The 21119-nt window shown below is 38.3% G+C and overlaps 2 protein-coding genes across 6 annotated transcripts; one reads left to right on the plus strand and one right to left on the minus strand.

Annotated features, from left to right (window-relative positions):
- Positions 1-644: 644 nt before the first annotated feature.
- LOC108275886 (60S ribosomal protein L22) lies at positions 645-5000 on the plus strand. Its single transcript, XM_017486960.3, has 4 exons — positions 645-723; positions 1161-1271; positions 4576-4700; positions 4812-5000. Exons 1-4 carry the CDS (start codon positions 712-714, stop codon positions 4954-4956), a joined length of 393 nt encoding a protein of 130 aa, XP_017342449.1. The 5' UTR covers positions 645-711; the 3' UTR covers positions 4957-5000.
- A 714-nt stretch (positions 5001-5714) lies between these two features.
- On the minus strand, positions 5715-19764 carry rcc2 (regulator of chromosome condensation 2). Of its 5 annotated transcripts, none has more exons than XM_017486954.2 (13): positions 19528-19764; positions 18060-18281; positions 15760-15853; positions 14306-14449; positions 13739-13870; positions 13055-13143; positions 12738-12852; positions 12481-12647; positions 11921-12101; positions 11703-11808; positions 11500-11572; positions 8210-8287; positions 5715-6709 (listed from the first exon to the last, which is right to left on the minus strand). In XM_017486954.2, the coding sequence occupies exons 1-13, from the start codon at positions 19747-19749 to the stop codon at positions 6605-6607; spliced, it is 1728 nt and encodes a 575-aa protein (XP_017342443.1). In that variant the 5' UTR covers positions 19750-19764; the 3' UTR covers positions 5715-6604. The 5 variants fall into 5 exon arrangements, with proteins under 5 accessions (XP_017342443.1, XP_017342446.1, XP_017342447.1 ...); XM_017486957.3 differs by having other exon boundaries at positions 19524-19660; XM_017486958.3 differs by lacking the exon at positions 19528-19764 and adding an exon at positions 19473-19491.
- Positions 19765-21119: the final 1355 nt, after the last annotated feature.

The raw sequence follows: 21119 nt of genomic DNA on the forward strand, positions 1-21119 counted from the left end.
AAAGCAGGTATAATATACCATGTTTCAAAATACCTCCATGTCCAAATATATTCACTTTACATACATAGACCCATCAGGAATTATAAACAGTATGCAGGTGACTGCCACACTGAACATTCTCTGAAGAACTAGACCTAACTTAAGTGTTACAGTATGTGAATAAAAGATATTAGTAACAATGATCCAAGTTCAAAACTGTAGATTTGTTTTGACATTGTGCTGTTGAAATGTTTATAATAAAATTACTGAGATGATTATAATTAACATGACCAGTCCTGGCAGTAGTATTAATTGCACCTAAGTGCAAATACAACTAAGTGCTAAACTAAATGAGATATAAAATATACAAAATAATATGTATATATGCATTTTTCTTTGTATTATACTTTCATTTTAGTCTTGTTATTGTTTTTTCCATTTTATTTAAAAAACCATGATATTAAAAAAATATGTAAATATAATATGCACTCACATTTCATTTATAATAATAATAATAATAATAATAATAATAATAATAATTATTATTATTATTATTATTATTATTATTATTATTATTATTATTATTAATTCAGAAGTTATGGAGGGGGTGCAAACTTTTGCTGTCAAATGTCAAACACTGCTATATCGATGTATCGACTGCGTCTGCGCTCCATTAGAGACTACAGCCCGCATGCGCAGTCGGTGTTCTTCCTCTCACACAAATTTTTCGTCATGGCGCCGCTGGTGAGTGATCAGTTTGAAAATTCAGTTTGAAATGTACATGTCTTATCTCCGCTCTGTGTTGTTGTATTAGCACTGACTGCTCTGTTTGATATGTCTCTACCATATTATAAACTGATATGACATTTTCTAAAGCCAGTTTTGTTTTCATTTGCTAATTTGCGGGGGCGTCGTGAATGAAGCTAAGCTAACCGCTTAACACAAGCTATTTAGCTAAGAGCTAGGTCTGTTCACATGTTGCCAATAAACAAAGACTTTTTTTAGTCAGACGTGGTTATGATAAAATGGAATTGTTGTTTAGGGACTATATAGAAATAGACCAGTATCAGCTTGCATCCATTGACAGCAGGATTTATTGTGTTATTCTCTCTCTCTCTCTCTCTCTCTCTCTCTCTCTCTCTCTCTCTCTCTTTTTAAAATACTTTTTTATTTTATTACAGAGGAGGCAAGCTGTGCCTAGCAAAGGTGGCAAGAAAAAGAAGCAAGTGTTGAAGTTCACTCTGGACTGTACGCACCCTGTTGAGGATGGCATCATGGATGCGGCCAACTTTGTAAGCTGTTTTTTCTTTCTTCTTCTTCTGCTGCAGAGTTTTCACTTATGTGTACAGGTGTTATGGTTTGAAATCTTCATGGTGTCATAACCTTGTCTAAATATGGCGCAGTTCATCCCAATCACGGTATGTCTTCTCACATCCTTGTCCTAGTCCTTGGTCTACCTTGGGGTCTTCTCCCCGTTGGACATGCCTGAAACACCTCCCCATGGAGCTGTCCAGGATTCATCCTAGCTAGATGCTCCAAACACATCAGCTGATTTCTTTTGATGCAGAGGAGCAGCGACTCTACTTTGAGCTCCATCCGATCTCCTCACTCTGTCTCTAAGGCCTTATCACCACCTTATTGTGGTGGAGGGGTTTGTGTGCCCCACTGATCCTAGGGGCTCTGTTGTCGTGCGAATAGCCCCTGGCAGAGACTCCCAAGGCGAGCTGGTTCTAGGTGAGGAGCCAGACTAAAGTCGGGTTCACACTGCGATTTTTTTTTTTTTAATAGTCCTTTGCGACTGTTGCTTGTCAGACTGTATGAACATGATACCTGCTGTAAGCCATGTCACACTGTAGGATCTCAGTTGTCATTAACGTCAGACTATATGACAGTCAAGACACAAAAAACGGACCCACGCAAGAAGATTGGTACAGAGTAGGAGAAGCCACAGTACAGGACTGTGCCTCAAATCTTCTGACACCGCCATAATTTAATCAGAGGAAAAATTAGATCAAAATGGCCGGATTATAGGAATCTTTTGGGATTCTCCAAATGTGTCTCGGACGACCAAATCATGCCCAAAATCGTACAGTGTGAACCCAGTTTAAGAGTGAGTCAGAGATCCTTATGACCGATAAAACCCAGATACCTCACCTGGAATAGGGAAACCATGGCCCTGTCCTGGAGCCAGGCCTGTGTGTGTGTGTGTGTGTGTGTTGGGGGGGTGTCTCGTCAGCAAGTGCCTGGTGGTCGGGACCTTACCCATGGGGCTGGGCCGAGCACAACCTGAACGAGCTACATGGGACCGTCCTCTTGTGGGCTCACCACCTGCGCACCTTGTTTATCTGTTGTGCATGTACTGCTCATGTCATGCCTCAAAATGGTCCGTTATGCATACATGCGTATAGAGCTGCAACAACTAATCGATTATGAAAATCGTTGTCAGTGATTCTCATTATTGATTGGTTGGTCTACGCGCGGCACGGGGTACATTTACTTATGTTACTTCTATTCCGAAAACGCATCACAGAGTAAATCCTAAAGTTGTGTCCCAAATGAAGTACTGTACACTTACACTATGCACTATATACTCTACAGTCTGTTGTATGAATTTTAGAAAGGTAACATTGTCTCAAATGGAACACTAGCGGGCTTTTATTAACTTGACGTATAAGCCGTTTCCCAGTTGATGGCACAAGACATCATACGCACGTGATATATACATATATATATATATATATATATATATATATATATATATATATTACTGGGAAGTTCGGATACTTCTACTGACTCGGATCTTTGAATCTCTTTCAGCAAAATGAACTAATCTTTTTTCGAGCCATTTCGTTCATTTCAGCAGAATATAATTAAAGTGTGTGTGTGAGTGAGTGTCTTTAGGCTGTTCTTCACATCATCTTGATTTCATCTGACTGCTGAAGCCATGGTCCGCAAATAGCTCATGTTTTAAGATCAGTAACTTTACGATTCACTCCTTTTGTGCTGTACAAGAGCAATTTTCTTCCTGTTTTCTTCAAGACAAAAAGTCGCATCGTAATAAAGTAAGTGTGGTCAGGCCTGGAACATCAAGAGCAGTGTGAGTGCAGTCCAGCGGTTTTAGTGAAAAACCTTCAGGTGTCTGCTAGTAAGCTGAAGATGAAAAGGAATTTCACCTTTCAGCATGACAATGACGTAAAGCATACATTCAAATCAACAAAGGATTGGCATAACCAAAAGATCAATGTTTTTGAATGACCACATCTGAATCCAACTAAAAATCTGTAATGTGCCCTGAAGCTGGCTGTGCACAGAAGATATGATGAATCTACAGTGTTTTTTCAAGAAAGAGTGGGAAAATATTGCCAAGTCAAAATGTGCCATACTGATAAACTCTTACCCAAAGAAGACTGAGTTGTTTAATAAAATCAAAAGGTGCTTCAACAAAGCATTAGTTTAGGGGTATGCACACTTTTACAACCAGGTTATTGTACGTTTTTATTTTCCTTTTTTCCCCCCTAAAACAGTTTCAAATATTTTTTTTTCATTAGATTTTGCAGTTTTACATTAAAGGTGGGAAAAGATCTGACATGATTGAGCTTAGTTTTATTCTTTAATTCACAAAAACCTGCCGTTTTAACAAGGGTGTGTAGACGTTCTATATCCACTGTGTATTAAAGTGTATCTAGTATGGTTTTGAAAAGTGCCTAATTTTGTTTTAAGGGTCTCGTACAATAGATTTACACTCATCCAACGTCAAAAACACTTTCAGGTGCTCATAATTTCAATTGCAGCATCATTGTTGATAGGGTGAGGATTTCAGTGTAAATACATTTATGGAAGAAGTCTCCAGTGTCAGCGCTTTGCCAAATCAAAGATAAAGCTCTTCCTTTAAGTTTTCTAACATTAGATGGTCTTCAGGATGGAGATGGAAGGTCTTTGCAGGTTCTCAGTAAATTCTTTAGTCTCTGAGAGATGCTGGTGAGGGAATGACTTGTTTATAGCTGTTATAATGCAAGTGATAACAGGAACTAACTTGTTTCACAACATATATGGATAAAAGTGCAGTGTGGTATTCTGTAATTTTTTTTAAAAAAAGGTCAGTGTTGACAAATGTAAGAGCAGTGATGTACAGCTGACTCCTGTATCCAAATTGCTCGACTCACTAGGAAATATTGAAATCATTCTAAAGTGAACAGTAAGTAAGTGCAAACCGTGCCGGTAGGAAACAGGGGTTTAAAAGCCTCAGATGAATTCTTGTGCTTTCATTACTCTGCACACACACAATTTGGGTCAGTGCTCAAGTTTGGTGCAGTCATGTGGCTGGGAGAACACCACTACTAGCAGGGTTTTATATATATATATATATATATATATAATGTATGTATTTATACAAAATGTTCATCTTTTGATATCTATCCCTGGGAAACAGGTGTGTCAATACAAAATAATTAAAACTCCAGCACAAAGGATGGGCACAGGACCATGATCACTCCTGTCTACGATTCTTCTTGAGTCATACAATCCACCCTTTAGCAATTCTGGAATTTCTTATGGTTAAAGTTTGATGTTGTTGTGTGTGTGTGCATGGGTTCATAGGAGCAGTTCCTTCAGGAGCGCATCAAAGTGAACGGCAAAGCAGGAAACCTCGGCGGTGGAGTCATAGCTATTGAGAGGAGCAAAAGCAAGATCACAGTTTCTTCTGAGGTTCCCTTCTCCAAAAGGTTTCAGTACTTTTTCCCCCCCTGCTGAATTGTAATCTATCTGGAAATGATTGCATCTCCATGTGTAATTTCATTTTACACTTCATTGTAATACTTTTCTTATATCTTCAGGTACTTGAAGTATCTTACTAAGAAGTATTTGAAGAAGAACAACCTCAGAGACTGGCTGCGTGTTGTGGCTAATACGAAGGAGAGCTATGAACTTCGCTACTTCCAGATCAATCAGGACGAGGAGGATGAAGAAGATGAAGATTAAAGTTTTTCTTTTTGTATGTTTTAAATAAATTCATTTAACATTGATTGATTTTCAGGCTTTTTTAGATTTTTTAATCAATTATTAAACCACACGCTCTGGTTTGCCCAGTATTAAAAAACACACACTTTTAGATTATTCTCATGGTCCTGACTCCTGGGATCCCACAGAATTTATCCTAAACAAATTAATGTAGATCAAAACAAACCGGGCAGATTCAGCTGTCATTGGTTATCAGTTTTTAAAACAGCACAGTCAAATTCTTTATTATAATTAGTCAGAAGGTGTTAATTTTCTATAATAGCACATCAGTAGTAATGGCTAATTCATAGGGATTTGTATGATGGGAAGACTCTGCATTGAGGGAGATCCGACATGACTTTGTGCTTTAAATTTTTCTTGGTAGCATAAGCTGCATTTTTTCCTCCACTCATTAATTTCAAGAGAGAGATGAGACTGGTACAGGACTGATTATAGCAGCAGTAACTTTATGTACAAGTTATAAAAGGAATCAGCCCAGTTCACAGCTGTTAAAAGTAAAACTCGTTATTTAATACAGGGGAAAAAAAAAAATTTTTTAGTGTTGGTAAGTTGCTGTGGCATAAGAGGGAAAAAAAACTTCCACTTTATGCCAGGCTTTACTGCACCACTCTTGTCTTATTACATATTCATAGATATCTGTAATACATTCTAAAATGTAATTTTATAAACTCAATAGGCAGAATGAATGTGAAGTTAAAAATAAATAAATAAAAAAGCAGTTACCAACATAAACATGAACCTTTATTTAAAATTATGAAAACATTTGGGCAGCCTAATGGACATACATTTTCTGAACAAAAATGTTTTTTGGGCGTTACACAAATTTCTCCTGTAGAGTGTTACATCGACATCTTGTAGTCAGAAAACTTAAATACAGGTAATTCACTAGAATGACAAACATGGAAATAACAATTAAGCACAAGTGAATACATAAGAAAAAAAAAAAAAAAAAAAAAAAAGGCATAATACATGAAACATTACCTTAAGTGTCTGCAAACAAAACACTGCAATGGTCCCAGATTACATAGTGAAGGAAGATCTTTGGGACAACAAAGCATCCACAGCCTGAATTCGATCACTTAAAAAGGCACAAGCATGGAGTGTTGGTCTTTTCAGTGATGCCAGCTAATGTATCATCAGCTGAAAGGGTCTGCCTCAAAATGATTTAGCACCAATTATTTGGAGAGAGCAGACACACAACAGTTCTTCCCAGCCAACTTAATGTAAAAAGAAAATACAAGAAGAACATTTTGAACTTCCTTTAAGAATGTATAAGGAGTAGAAGAAATCCAAATGGAGTTTTAAGTGCTTGGAGAGAGCCATATGACTGTTCCCTCTCAGCTCCAGACACTAAGTATTAAAACAGGTGCATGAAGCCATTGTGAAGGACTTCCAGCTCAGAAGAATTACTTATTACAAGCCCCAAGGTTCAAATTGATATTAATACACATCTTGCAACTTGTAATCTGAAGTCTTAAAAAGAAAAAAGAAAAAGAATTGCATCCCAACCAAAACTGTGACTACATCGGTGACCTAGTGAGCAGAGCGAGTCTGTGGAAAATCAGAAACCTCTGCGGAATATGACGACGACGAAAAGGACCTGGTTGAATCACAGTGTGCGTGGATTGTACTCTGGCAGCTTCTTGAGTTTCTCCTTCTCCTGATCCGTTTCCTGACGGGCGATAACCAGCGAGTGCGAGTAGCCCATCGCCACCTGAAACAACAAACACCTCAGATTTTTACAGCAGTCCACCAAAGATATTCAGCCAACTGCACCCATGTGGTCAAACAAACACTAATACAAATGCATGGAAAAAGAAACTATTCTCTCCAACTGTACACCTACAAGGTCTAATTATGTACATCTAATAAAGTGGCCAGAATGAATAGTATTTACATATATAAAAAAATCCCAGCATCACTACTGCATCTGATACACTCAGAGCACCATATAACACTACCATGTCAGTAATTCCACACCTCCTCTATACGTTAATGAATCTGAAAATAACCAGAGAGTAGATACAAATGCTATAGTTAAAGTGGCAACTATGTGCACATCACATTTAAGGATACATTTGTTAAGTCACAATATGGCATGGCATTGTAAGAAAATCAATGATGACCCAGAAATATATCGTGTTCCTGTAACAGCATGTCCTGAGGCGTTTTATTCCTCTTATGCAACATCAATTCACCAAAAATGTTTGAAAATTTTTTTTTATTAAAGAACGACACACCATACTTTATTTATAGTTATATCTAATGGTAAATGGTCTGTACTTATACAGCGCTTTTATAACCTTAGTGGTTCTACAAAGCGATGCGCGCACACATGGTAGCAGAGCTGCCATGCAAGGCGCTAGCTTGCCATCGGGAGCGAATTTGGGTTCAAGGTCTTGCCCAAGGACACTTCGGCATGTGGAGTCATGTGGGCCAGGAATCAAACCGCCAACCCTGCAATTAGTGGACGCTCTACCACCTGAGCCACAGCTACCCTAATGTTGTGGAATGTCTGTGAGACGAGTTAGTTCCTGTCATCACTTACACAAGCTACCAATAGTTGCTCCCTTACCACCCTCTTTTTTCCTCTCGAAGTAATATGCACAAAAGTCCTCCATCTGAAGACTTTTCTCTTGTCTCAAAACAAGTGTGAAAAAGCGCAGACGCTGGAGTCTCCAGCCAAACATGTTAATGAAATGTTTTCTCACAGAAAAGTTCAGTGCATCAACAATTAAACAATCTTTCAATTGTGCAAGTTATATAGAAACAACACCATAGATAATGAGCGCAGCCAGAACTACTGTCAGAGCCATGCTGTACAGAAAGTTAATCAATACCTTTTGACAACTCAGAAGAAGCGCTCAGCAACGCTGTTGTGTAACTGGCTATAAACTATTCAGAAAGGTAATACAGATTTAGCAAATATTCATCATTGCACTTGCTCTTATTTCTTAACCTATGTGATTTGAGATCCTAAGTCAGTTATATTACAATGTTGAAATAAGGACTACTGTGTGAATCTAGGTGCAGTAAGATTGCTATACTTGTATAGCAATCTTAAAACCCATTTTGTTCTCAGTATTTCCAACTAGATGTACTTGATGAGATCAAGACACCTTGTTGGTGACTGCTAACATACTTCCCACATATTTAAAAGTACACATAATTTGAAATCACAGATATTTACAAAAGCGCAATATTTTTTCCTCACCTGTTCTGAATACACTCCATCCAGAGTTTTGACCTCTTGAGCTGTGGTGGATGATTTGGGCTTGTTATCTCCATATCCCTATAAAACAGATATATGACTTATACAGTGGACTGTAATGCACTAAGAAAAAGAAGAGACACAAAGCTAAAAGTGCTTTTGATCAGCTGGATTCCTTTCTTCTGCAGGTCGGCTGCTATGGGATTTGCATGGCTCACGGCAGAAACTAAACACTGCTCTACTTACCTTGATGACATACAAACAGGGTTCATACAGATGCTTCATAATAAAAGTCCAGGCCCCTTTATTTATTTATTTATTTATTTATTTTTTAAGAGGACTATACAAGAGATGTCAAACATGAAACACTACCAAATTTTATATAGCACCTTTTCCAGCCATGCTGAACTAAATTTGCATTTCCCCAAGCATTGCTAAATACAATATACCAACAACTTTCAATGGAAAGTCGCTAAATGTAGCTAGATGATGTTATCTGCTAATTAGCAGTAAAGCTGTTCTCATTTACATATTTTTCTGTTTCTGTTGTCAGACAATGGAGCGAGTATGAAATAGTGACTGAACCATGGCTCATTAAGACTAAATGTTAACCAGCAGCCACTTCCAAGCCATTTCCAAGCTGCTGCTCTGCTGAAATCCTGATTTTATAACCCCTACATTGTCTGACAAAATCACCACAAACAAGTTAAAGACAACAGCTGTACCGTGATGTCGGCAGTTTTTGGGAAGCTACTTTGAAAGTGCAGCTTTTCAAGCTACTCGTAGTTTGAAGTAGTTAAGTTAGTCAAGCTACCCTTTTAAAAAAGTATTTAACTACACTACAAGTTTCCTACAAAAAGTAGCTAACTACCCTGAAGATACTTAAATGGGAAACATTTTTAGGAAGTCATGATTGTGAATCAGCGTATGAATAACTGTGTGCTTAATTTCTTAAGCAGAATTACACAATTTGAAAATAATTCAGAAGAATTATGAATTTATAATGTAAACATAAGGCTACTTAGCAATTTAACATGACAATCACGTTCATTTCTATATGCATCCTAAAATTTGTGCTTGAACGTCGTATTATAACTGAAGTATTGGACGAAGTATTTTAATCTTTGGTTTGCAAATATTACATATAAAAAGGTGTAAGATTTATTTGATTCTTAAGGCATATGAAGGCCAGGAGTAATTGGTTCTCTCATTATCAGAATCAGTCACCTTCTCCTGCTCCATTAAGGATAATAAGGATGAATAATCTATACTTCCGATAGTCCATAATAATAATAATAATAATAATAATAATAATAATAATAATAATAGTTGCATATATTATCTTTTACCACTGATTAATGAACGAATCATGGAAATAATAAATAAGTTAAGAATTTTTTCTCTTGCTGCTCCCTTAAACGAGATATTGAATACAGACTGTTTTATTCAGAACATCCCTCTGCATGCACTGAAACTTATTGAATTATTTTATTTCATTTCATCTGTAAGTAAATGTAAACATTGTGTTGCCTATTAACAACATGCCAGTAATATTCTCCCTATCAGAGAATAAATGCCAGTGTTAATTTATTATGATATAATTTACCCGCCCCATACATCACATAAACTGTGGTTTGTCGCTTTACGTGCTTATTAGATATCCTCTTCTTGTCCGTGCGAGCTATAACGAGGCTCTTAATTCCTGTGATGCCAGCAGGCACTGCAGAGCACAAACAAAAAAGCAAAAAAAGATTGGTTGCTACATTGCTACTCGTTTCAAAAAGTAATTCAATACTGGAAAAGCGACAATATTTTTAAAATAGCGGAGCTACTGTCACGCTACTGGAAAATGTAGTTATTAGCATCACTACTTTTAGTTAGCTATTTCCCCAACACTGGATGTCAGCTGTATTTACATGTAAAATAATCACACAGAGAGAATGTTAGAAGTGACAGAATGTCTCTCATTTTGTCTCTCACACTGAATGTGCTGATCCTCTCTGCCACTCACTGAACAGAGTAGCTGCAGAGAGGTGTTCTTGCAGCAGGAAAGCAGAACTGCACGTTCATGGGGCAATACTAGCGACTCTCTTCAACCGAAAGTACCTAAGGTTTGCCCCCAAACGTTGATAAAGGGGTCCGAAAATGGACCAGAGCTGTCTGTCCAAATGTGTAAACAAATTGTGGGACAAGGAGGAGGGGCTGGAGCAGGGTGTCATTTAGTGATAGGATTGTATTCATGTTCTATTGAAAATAAACAACTTAAAAGTTTTGCGATTTCGTATTTATTGACTTTTTAAAATTCAGGCACTTTTTAGGTGACATAAAACGGATATTTAAGGTTTTCCAGCACTTAAATTTCAAAAAGCCAAATTCAAGCACCTTGTACGAACCCTGTCCATAATAAGATAAAAGGTACTGTACGTCAGGACTACTAATCATGTGTGATTAAAGTGATTAATGTGGTTCTTTGAATCCCTGTGTGAGCTGGTTCAGAATAGCTGGATGGCTTGAGAGGTGAGAGAGCTAGTACAATCCCACATTGAATAGAAAGGGCATTCATATTGAGACTCGAAATCATGAATGGCACATCAATGAATGGTTTAGAAGAGCAATACTGATGTCTGAAGGGGCACTGCAATATTTTTCGTGTGTGCCTGTAGGAATATGTTTAATGTAACAACTAAAATTAAGCCTATGAAAATGTAATGCATAATTTACTTAAAATGTACTTATTTCTCAAGGTAATATAATTGTGCTCACATTTTGGTTCATGGATAAACTTAAATATTGATAGTGCAATCTCTACTATAGCTAAATAAAAAATTTCTAAATATGTCAAAAGCTCCATTTCACATCCCCTTGCCAGAGTACACTTCCCTATCCACTTAAATTAACTGAGTGCTGACATGTTGTTTGGTTTATGCATTATTGTGGGTTTTCAAAAGAAGGGAGCTCAAAATTAACCACATTGAGCACACATCTTTATTCATTTGACGAATTACAACAGCAAATTCTCACAGGAGCATGACAATGTAAAGTGTGCATATGTTATGATTTTATGACTTTAAAAGTATCTTGTGCGACTAAATTGCACGCACAATCTGCCGTGTAATCTAAGGCGGGTTATCGTGGATACTCTTCCTTCTTAGCAGGTTTAAGATGACAGACTTGGCAGAAGAACACTTTTCATTATGAAAACCTCTGAGATTATGTAAAATAGTCAGCAAATGATTACTAATTCAATAATCCCCTCAATAAAAACTTGAACTATAGCTGTAAGCCAGACATACCAATTCTCCAAAGGTAGGCGATGGTCCCCAGCTTATGGTGCTCTCATCAGCAGCAATGATAATACTGCTCTTCCTAAAAGACAAAAAGAGGACAATGGTTACACTGGTGCACACACTGCACATTAAAACAATTGTCTATAGCATTTGCTTGGCATGACACTAGTGAGACACTTGAGAAAGCTGAAAGTAGGCCGAACTCTCACCCGCAAGCCAGACTGCGGATTTTCCAGCCACATAGGTCCTGCACAGCTTTTGGGTACATGGTGGACTCACGAGATGTATTTGTCACACCCCAGAAAAACAGACCACCTAACAAATCAAAACAAAACAAAAAATAATAAAATAAATAAAATCAAAAAACATTTACGAACAGACAAAACCACTATTTCTGAGTCATCTCATTTACAGAGACTCTTCTTACCCATTTCACTGACAGCAAAGGAACACTGGTATCCGCAGTGTATCTGGGTGGCTCCACGGCCAGGGAAGTCAAAGAGTTTGACCAAACGAGGGACCATCTCATCCTTCTGTTCAGTGTGGCCCAAACGTCCATAGCCTCCAAAACCCCAGGAGAAAACGCGCTTCTGCGAGTCCAGTACCAGCTATAAACAAGCAAGCCAGGGATCATCAGTTAGAGAAAGTGTCCTGAATATAAGGTTCCTCATTTTATTTCTAGATCAGCATAATAGCTTGTATAATATTTGTGGTTGGAATGAAGCTGCCAAGGACATGTTTAGACTGGAAACAATCACCCGCCACTCCTTTAATCCAATACATCTTATGTTTCATAAGTCTAAACATTTCAGGCAATCCTTTTAATCTGTCCTTGTTCATTTTAACCCATGCTCATGTCAACATAATTTCACAAACAAATGGCGTACTCTTGATCACACAAGTTTAACTAAAAACTTATGAGTACTTAAAATCAACACAATTCAAAAATCAAGTTTCCAAACAGAGAGAGAGTGTCCGGCTACTCACAGTGTGATTGGCACCACACACAACATCCCGCACCACAACGTTGGTTACAGGCATCACCTGGCCATCCTTAGTCTTCTCGATGAAAATGGCCACTCGTCGAGGGATAAGCTCACAATCAAACTCAATACGCTGGGCTCGAGCTATGAACTTCCCATCCGAGTTATGCCCTGTTGGGAGCAAAAGAAGCAAAAGCCATTCAAAAATTCTGACTAAAATGATAGAGGCCCAACAGTGATTTAAATATTATAATACATTACCTAGTTGGCCATACTCTGGACACCCGAAAGAATAAATATTGCCCTTACAGTCCACTATCATACTGAACTCAGCACCACATGCCACTTTAACTATAGGCTGTCCATTGTACAAGATCTGCAGACAAAATGCAAATCAGAGAGTTTATGCTTCAGACAGGAATAAAACACACCAACACAGCTCACTACCTAACTACAGAATATAGCAGAACGGTTCAAGAAAACTTTGCCTTCTAATACAAGAACTGTGCTACTGACTTTGATGTAAATGTTAAACAAAAGTAGATTAAAAAATATTTCAGACAGAAGTTGTTTCTTACTGAAGCTGGGCTCAGGACTGCATCTGTCTGATTACCCTGACCAAGCTGCCCAAGTTTGTTCTCTCCAAATGAGTAGACAGTACCATTTTCTGGAGGGAAAAACACTGGTTAGATCAAACAATTCAAACAGCAACATCCTGCTGAAGAAGGTATAACTGAGACAGGGATCTCAATCAATAAAAAACTGGGACATTTCCACTTTCATGCTGCCTGGAACATCAGAAATGAAGGTCACTAAACAGGAAATAGTACACCGACTAGTACACAGATTTTTAAGAAAGATCACAGCCTATCAGGGGGCTGACACTTTCAAGGTTTGCAGATTAGCTAGGGTGAGGTTTACTTGTGAGGTTAAAAGATTAACTGAAATGACATGCCACAGAAATAAGAGAGGATATGGGAATATGAAAAAAGTATAAGGTAACAATTTTTTGCCTGCCAAGTTGTATTTGAAATTTGTGACTCCTTCTGCATTGTTATAGAATAGAAAATTGCATGTGAAATCAATTATATTCATTACTTAGGAAAAACCATGAAGTGTTTTGAAGTATTGGACTAACATACTGCTGGAAAACATTTAGAATGGGAACATAATAAAGTCACTGCAGAAGTTGGTGAGTGACTTTACAGTAGCGGGGAGATTAAAACTTCCACATAACGGCTTCCTATACTCCATCACCCTACCTGTTAAAGCGAGGGTGTGGTTCCGACCACAAGCAGCGGCCACTACCACCTCCTCCCCCAAACCCTCCACCAGCTTTGGAGCATCCAAACGTTTGGTATCTCCGTGGCCCAGCTGGCCCTTATCATTGCGACCTGAATGAACAACAGAGGGAAAGGGAAAGTTATATTCAATCATTATGTCCAAGCACACAAGAATATGAACTAAATAATAAGATTTAGTCTTTTGGTACTCGAATATTAGTACTTATGACCACCTTGTTAGCTGTGGCTCTGAATTGAAAACAATTCTTTTGTACTGCTGCAACATTAAAAATAAGGCAATAAACTACCCCAAGTTCTTGTCTGAATAGACTACACTGACAAGTGAATCAAGCTGTGCATGATAATTTGACTCGGAAGTACTTGGAAAGGAATATTTTGTATACCTGTTAAATTCGCACAGGGAGGCATTTAAACATTTAAGGAGACAAAATGGATTTAAATAAAGGAAGAACATATCAAGTTACTTATATGAGCTATTTGATTAACACCAGAAAGTGAGGGAAAGCTGTGCATAGCGCAACTCACCCCAGCTCCAAAGTTTGCCTTCAGTGGTGATGAGCAGGCTGTGGGCAGCACAGGGCCCCGACACCACGCTGCTCACCATCACATCATTCAGACAGCCATAGCGATGAGGACCCCACAGATTCTGGCCCAGGTTCCTGTATGCAGCTTTACACACGAAAGGACACACGTTTAGAAGTTTACAAAAAACTACATATGTTACATGTTAAAACTACATAGCTACATATGTTCAAGACAAACAAGTCAAGGACTGAATGAGGGCACTAATACTCATATAGCGATAGATACAGAGAAACATGAAATCGTAAATAAAAGCAACCTTAATTCCTAATTGGGCTCTTTTAAAAGCGGACGTGTTTTCTCGAAACATAATAGTCAGAGCAGCCATGGCCAATTCCTTATTGATCCCATTAGACCATGGCCTACATGCTGCACAGCTGTTACAACACTGTCTAAAGCCAGAGTACACCAAGGTAAACAGGAATGTTTCTCAGCTTCAACTTCCTTTCACTCAGCTCGGCACAATAACCCTTATCAAACAGCTGCTTAGAATTTATTCGTAATGTTCATAAAAGCAGTTTAGCAAAAACAAACGATTTGCCATCCTCAGACTGCTCTTATACACAATCTGCTTGCCTACAATACTAGGCAATATTTGGTTTATGGTCAAGAAATCAAAAGAATTGCGTTGTGTTAGTCTTCAGTACACACAAATTGTAACAAGTTTGTGTGTTCACACTGAATACTCTTCCAAATGCTCTACCTTACATTTAGGCTTACTCGTCTTAGAAATTGCCATTATTGCAAAAAAAATACAAAATATTCCTTATACATGGAAAAAAATCCTTAGCTATTAAGTCATCGTCTTCACAGGCCATTTGTCTTTCTTTGTTTTAAAAAAAATTTGTACTGTTTTGTTGTTTCATATTTTGTGAATGTTTGTGTAAAACATGCAGGCAGGCAATAACAGGCAATAATTAATCCCTAAGTAATTAGGGATTATTTTTTAATCTTACACAACTGTCTACATTTGGCTATTTTTCTGGCAGTTTTGTCTTGTAAAATTTACATAAAGAATTTTTTTTTGTATTTAACAAAATAACTCAGCAACCTGGTTGAAAAAGAGTAACTACTATTTTTAATTTTTTTTTTTAAGTAATGACATTACCACCGGGGTATGGAAAATATAGTTAACCAAATAACTGCAATTATGAACTGACTCACGAAGGTGAGAAGTTTTCCCGTAAACACGTTACATAAGTGCATGTTTACACAAAATCTGATTTTTTTGTAGCGGTAAGATTTAAACATTCGTTATTAGTCAGGTATGAGCCATAATCCGTTCAGTGTTGAAGATGTGTGGGCAAGTCTAATTAAAACCTAAAGCATATTTAATTTGCAACCATAGAGATGATGTAAACAGGAGAAAACCATTTTTGCTCCAAATGTATAGGTACCTTGCTGCTTTGGCACTTCTTTTCGGCCAATCAGGTCCCAGTTGGTAGCCCCAAAAACGAGCAGCTGACCATTGACCTTGGGCACCTCAAGTTTCTACAGGAGAAAAGGGGAAAAAAATTGGGACACCGTACGTGGCAATACTTTGCTTAGAGCAGTAGTTCTTAATATGAAGTCTGGGGAAGTTTATTTTTACAGGAAATCAAAATCCACCATTAACAAAGTTATTAGCCTGTTTGACTGGTTACGTTAATTGAATTAGTTGAAGCAAAACCTCAAATCAAAACTACGTAGGTCTATAAATAATGTCAACTTCACATGTTATGTCTGTGGAACCTTCATGGATAAAATATTACTGTACCCAATTGTTTATTAAGCCTAACATTTAAAAAATAGTTGGATTATGTTCATAAAATAAGTCTGTGCTGGGAGGTGCGAGAAATTTAACACAGTTAAAGGGAAAATGCACCTCGAACAACTTGCATCCAAGGTTTATTTTATAAACATTTGAGTTGACACGCTGATTTATTTTCACTTGGTTAACAATTACACACAATGCTGTTCAATAACCTGCTGAGTGTAGCGCCACAGGATTTAACCATCACGCCATCTCTTCCTAAAATGATGGCTTAACTCCAAAAACTGAACATGGACAAAACTAAGGTCATTATTATCAGAACACCCACACTTACTAAAAATATGCTTTATGACCTTACGTGTGACATTCATAGCACGCTAATTAAACCATCTAGTACTGTAAAAAATTTAGGCATCATCTTTGAAGCTCACATCAACTCTAAAATTGGATTCTTTCACCTTCATCGCATTGCTCGAGTTTGGCAATGTTCTCCTCATTACCTGCTAATTCTACTGCTAAGTTGCAATATAATCAAAACTCTGCCGCTAGACTTCTTACACATACCAAGCGCTCAGCTCACATTACTCCAATCCTGTCCGAACTGTATTGGCTACTGGTTTCATTTCGCATTAAATATAAAATATTCCTGCTCACATTTAAATCACTTCACAGTTTGGCACCTTGCTATCTTAGTGAACTGCTTCTCCCCTACAACCCGACCTGCTCTCTCAGGTCCTCTGGGCTCGGACTCCTCTCTGTCCCTACATCTCGTCTCTCTACAATGTACGGCAGGTGTTTCAGTGTAGCTGCACCCAAAATCTGTAATTCACTCCCTCTGACTCTTCACATCATCACCTCCATCTCAGAGTTCAAATCCCAATGAAAAATGTATCTGTTTTATCAATGTTATCTGTCCTAATGTGCTGCTATGCATTTTCTCTCAGTGACTGTACTATCTGTACTGTGTATTTCTCTGTGTTTGTTCATTGTTTTCCACATTTTGTGTTTGTCTATGATTGTTCATTGTTTATGTATTATTGTATTGATATTGCAAAGCATCCTTGAGCTCAGGAAAGGCATGATATAAATTTAAAATTATTATTATCTCAAAGATCACCAACTAGTCATAATGCAGTGCATCTACATTCTACAGCTGCATTGCATTTTGGACCTTTGAATCCAGCATTTGCCACTGGAAATAGTAAGTGAGAAAAGATGCTCTTTATTTTTTATTCGCTAACAGTGTTTCCATCCCCCCATCCATACCGCATTAAAAACGCTGGATGTAAACACCACATGCGAATAAAATCTCCAAAATGCACATAGGAGACAACACACGCCACGGCGGCTTCCCTGGTTGCGATAACTTCTGTCTGTATTGATACTTTGTGCCAGATTCCCCAGGAAGTGACGTTTGATTTTGTTCTCTTGAACACATGGGATGGAAACTGTGCTTTATTTGCAAACTTAATTTTTTATGCGATAATCCAATTTTTCCTCATAAGTTAAATTCACAGCATGGATGGAAACATAGCAAGTGAAAGCGGAGTGTTTAAATATTTCCCCCTATTAAACGCCATCGTAATGTCGCAAGCAACGTCACTCTGCAAGATCAGTGTGGCAACACAACCACCAACTTCTCACAGGAATAACGAAACGACAGCACTGACCCAATACAGTTACCCCCAGAGTCACTGACCCAACACAGTTACCCCCAGAGTCACTGACCCAACACAGTTACCCCCAGAGCCACTGACCCAACACAGTTATTCTTTCTTTTGTTTAAAAAAAAAAAAAAAACAAACAAACACATTTCATGTGTTTCAGGGTGGAATTGTCCTTTAAATAGGTCCCTGGCTGCAGGGGGAAAAAAAAGTTTCAAAACCAGCTTACAGTGTATACAAATAACTAAGTTAGCTGTGTACAAGTGTAATGAAATCTTACAATCTCCTCTTTCACATCGTCAGACACTGTGACTGGCTGCAGGCCGGATTTGGTGGCTTGCTTGCCGGGTTTCTTTGTGTTTTCCTGCTCATAATCTTCAAACTCGTCGTCGCTGCTGAATTCCCGGTCCTTCTTTCTGCCGCTGGCTCTCTTTCTCTTCAGTCCACCATTTCCAGAGACATCAGTCACCTTCTTGCGTGGCATAATCACTGAAAAAAATATCTGACAAATACACCGTGTGATCCTAAGACTCCATCACTATCGAGCTCTGTATTATAATCCATTAAACTTCTTCTACTCAAACTTATCGCCTGGAAGAAAACTAAACCCCCAACACATCCAGTGTGCACTCCGGGAATCCATTAAATATATAAAAACCAAGTCATTTAAAAGCGTTTTAAATAAATAGACATTCCCATTCACATTGTTCTGCTGCAATAACTGCTAGCTTAGGAATGGATACGTGCTTACAGCATGTGAATGATCTCGGATCTCTGCGAATTAGCTTCCGTGCATCAGTGTTTACGATAATGATAATAATAATGAAGCTAAGGAGAGTTCAGTTATAAAAGTTGTTTAAGGAGAGTTGTGTCCCACATCACTCCTATGTCCACTGCTGAACGTTTAAAGGGATATAAGCGGGTCGAGAGAGTGTGTTCGCGGTCTGTTTAGCTCGGGCATCACCGCCGTACAGCTTCGGCTCCGTTTGTTTCTTTGTTGTAGGTTATGCGGCTGGTTAGCAAACTAGCGCCGCTAGCAGCACGCATCCCGTCGAGCTAACTAAACAATTAACCAGCCCGATACAACACAAATAATACACCCCCGCACCACGGGAACACACTTCAGCACAAAATACAACAATCCCGTGGCTAAACAGCAACGCAACAACAATGAAAACTAAGTCGACAATGAAAACAAATCAACCACGGGGAAAATTAATTTGACTAAAGAAATGAATTTAGCCGCGTTAGCAAGCGCGCGCGCGAGCGAGCGTACCGCATTTACATGCAACAAAGCAACACTATAACGCGAACATACCGCTTCAAAACTTTTCCCTCGCTCCTCAAATGTGGATATTTCGAGTTAAGGAATGTAAATGTTAGATAAACTTGCGGCGCGTTGCTCTATCAGACTCGGATATTTACAACACTGTGTGGTGAACTATGGAGTTCCTGATTTAGCAGGTCCGCTCATGTCTGTCCGTCTTCCTCCGGGTTTTTGATTGATTTGGAACAAAAGCGCGTGCGGAGTCTCCGCCATCTAACCACGTGGGTACAGCGGCGCTCGTTCAGCTGCACTCCGACACCGGGACACTACACTTACACTACACTCAGCTCCTTCACTACACAAATCACACATCTTTTATCGCAAAGTTCTCTTCTTTTCGAACATATGTGCGTAGAGTTTGTTTACCTGACTGAAATGTCCAGGGATTAAATGAATTGACTTGATAATGGGTCTTACTTGCCAGGAGGAGGTCTGTGCTCCGATGCTCTCGCTTGGCTTTTGTTAAAAACTTAAGTATATGGGAAATGTTCAGACCTAGCCATGGGACTTTTAAAACCGTGAATGGAGATCTGTCAAAAACAGAAACACATGGGATTTGAATAAAGTAAGTTACTAAGTAGTCTTTAAAGTTCTTCCTATAGATATGTGCAGCGCCATCTGGTGGTGTGGAGGTCGCCGGCATCTTTCATATAAACAAACTGTATATCTATACAGTAACCTGAGCGCAGGATAAAACCAGGGACCCTGGACATGTGAGGTGGCAATGCTGCCACTAAGCAGTCAGTACTGGATTTTGCAGATGGGGTTTTTTTTTGTGTGTGTGTGTGTGTGATTGTTGCAGCCAAAAATGCTTGATTTTGCTGTGGCTTTTCTCTCTCTCAAAATTTGCGGTGCAGCGTGTGGAGTTTTTTTGTGGCCTTTTTTCGTTTTTGTTTGTAGAAATCTACTTGAATTGGCGACATCGCAATTGCGTGCAAATTGTCTTTCGCAGTGATGTTTGTTGGCAAACAAGACAATGTTCGACGCACGTGAATCGAAGAGGGCTTTGGCTGAATGTGCGTTGTAATGATGTCACTTGACGCATCATGGCCAAAATCTGCAGAAAATCTGCCGTCATTTTTTAAAAAAAAGGCAAGCTCCTCAAAATATTACGTAGTTTGCTTGAGTTTGCGATAATTTCTACAATCGCAAAATTGCAATCCTGGAGGGACTGAATAAGGCAAACCCAATAGAAAAATTGTCTTAAAATAAGTGTTGCTATGGCTGTCTATAACATTTGTTATAGTAGTTTATAACATTGTAACATATGTCTGGGTGGGGGTAGATACAAAAGATGCAAACTTATGAACTAATTGACTTTTTCACCAATGACTGCTATTAAGAGAATGCATAGAGTAATTAAACCAGGGGCACATGAGAGTTGTAGATATTTTCTTAATACCTAAAGTATCAGAGACTATAGAGCGATTACTGTCACCTCTAGAAATACTGGCCACCCTTGGTAGCCCTAAAATTGTACCATCTTTTGCAAATCTCCAACCTTGCCTCTTTAACCGTCTTCCTCACTGCTCATTGGGGCAAAATACACTCACATCCTCTTCCAGGCATATTCATTGCTGCTTTGCTTGGTTTAAACATCTTAATTATTGCCCTAACAGTGAAGATGTGAGATGTGTTTGTGTTTATTTTAATTACCTATATTTTAATCAAGGGTTTTATTTTCCTGGAATAAATGTACTTCAATTATAGGTATACTGTATTTTTCTCATATTTCCTTGTGAAATTGAGTTTTTTTTCAAAACCTTTTTACCCATCTTTACCAAGGATGAGGATAATTCTGGAGTTACCTGTCTGAATCCAATACAGTAATGTAATTATTAGGCCATTTATTTTTGCTATTTTGTACCAAGGACGAAAACAGATCATTTGCAAATACCATTTTGTCTGGTTAAGGTCCTATTAGGTGCTGACACGCCTTGAAAAATCTCTTGCCCTCCTTTGGAACCCCATATCTATTTATCTATCTATCTATCTATCGATCTATCTATCTAT

Source organism: Ictalurus punctatus, chromosome 15 (assembly GCF_001660625.3).
Source record: "Ictalurus punctatus breed USDA103 chromosome 15, Coco_2.0, whole genome shotgun sequence".
In the NCBI taxonomy this organism is placed as follows: Eukaryota; Metazoa; Chordata; class Actinopteri; order Siluriformes; family Ictaluridae; genus Ictalurus; species Ictalurus punctatus.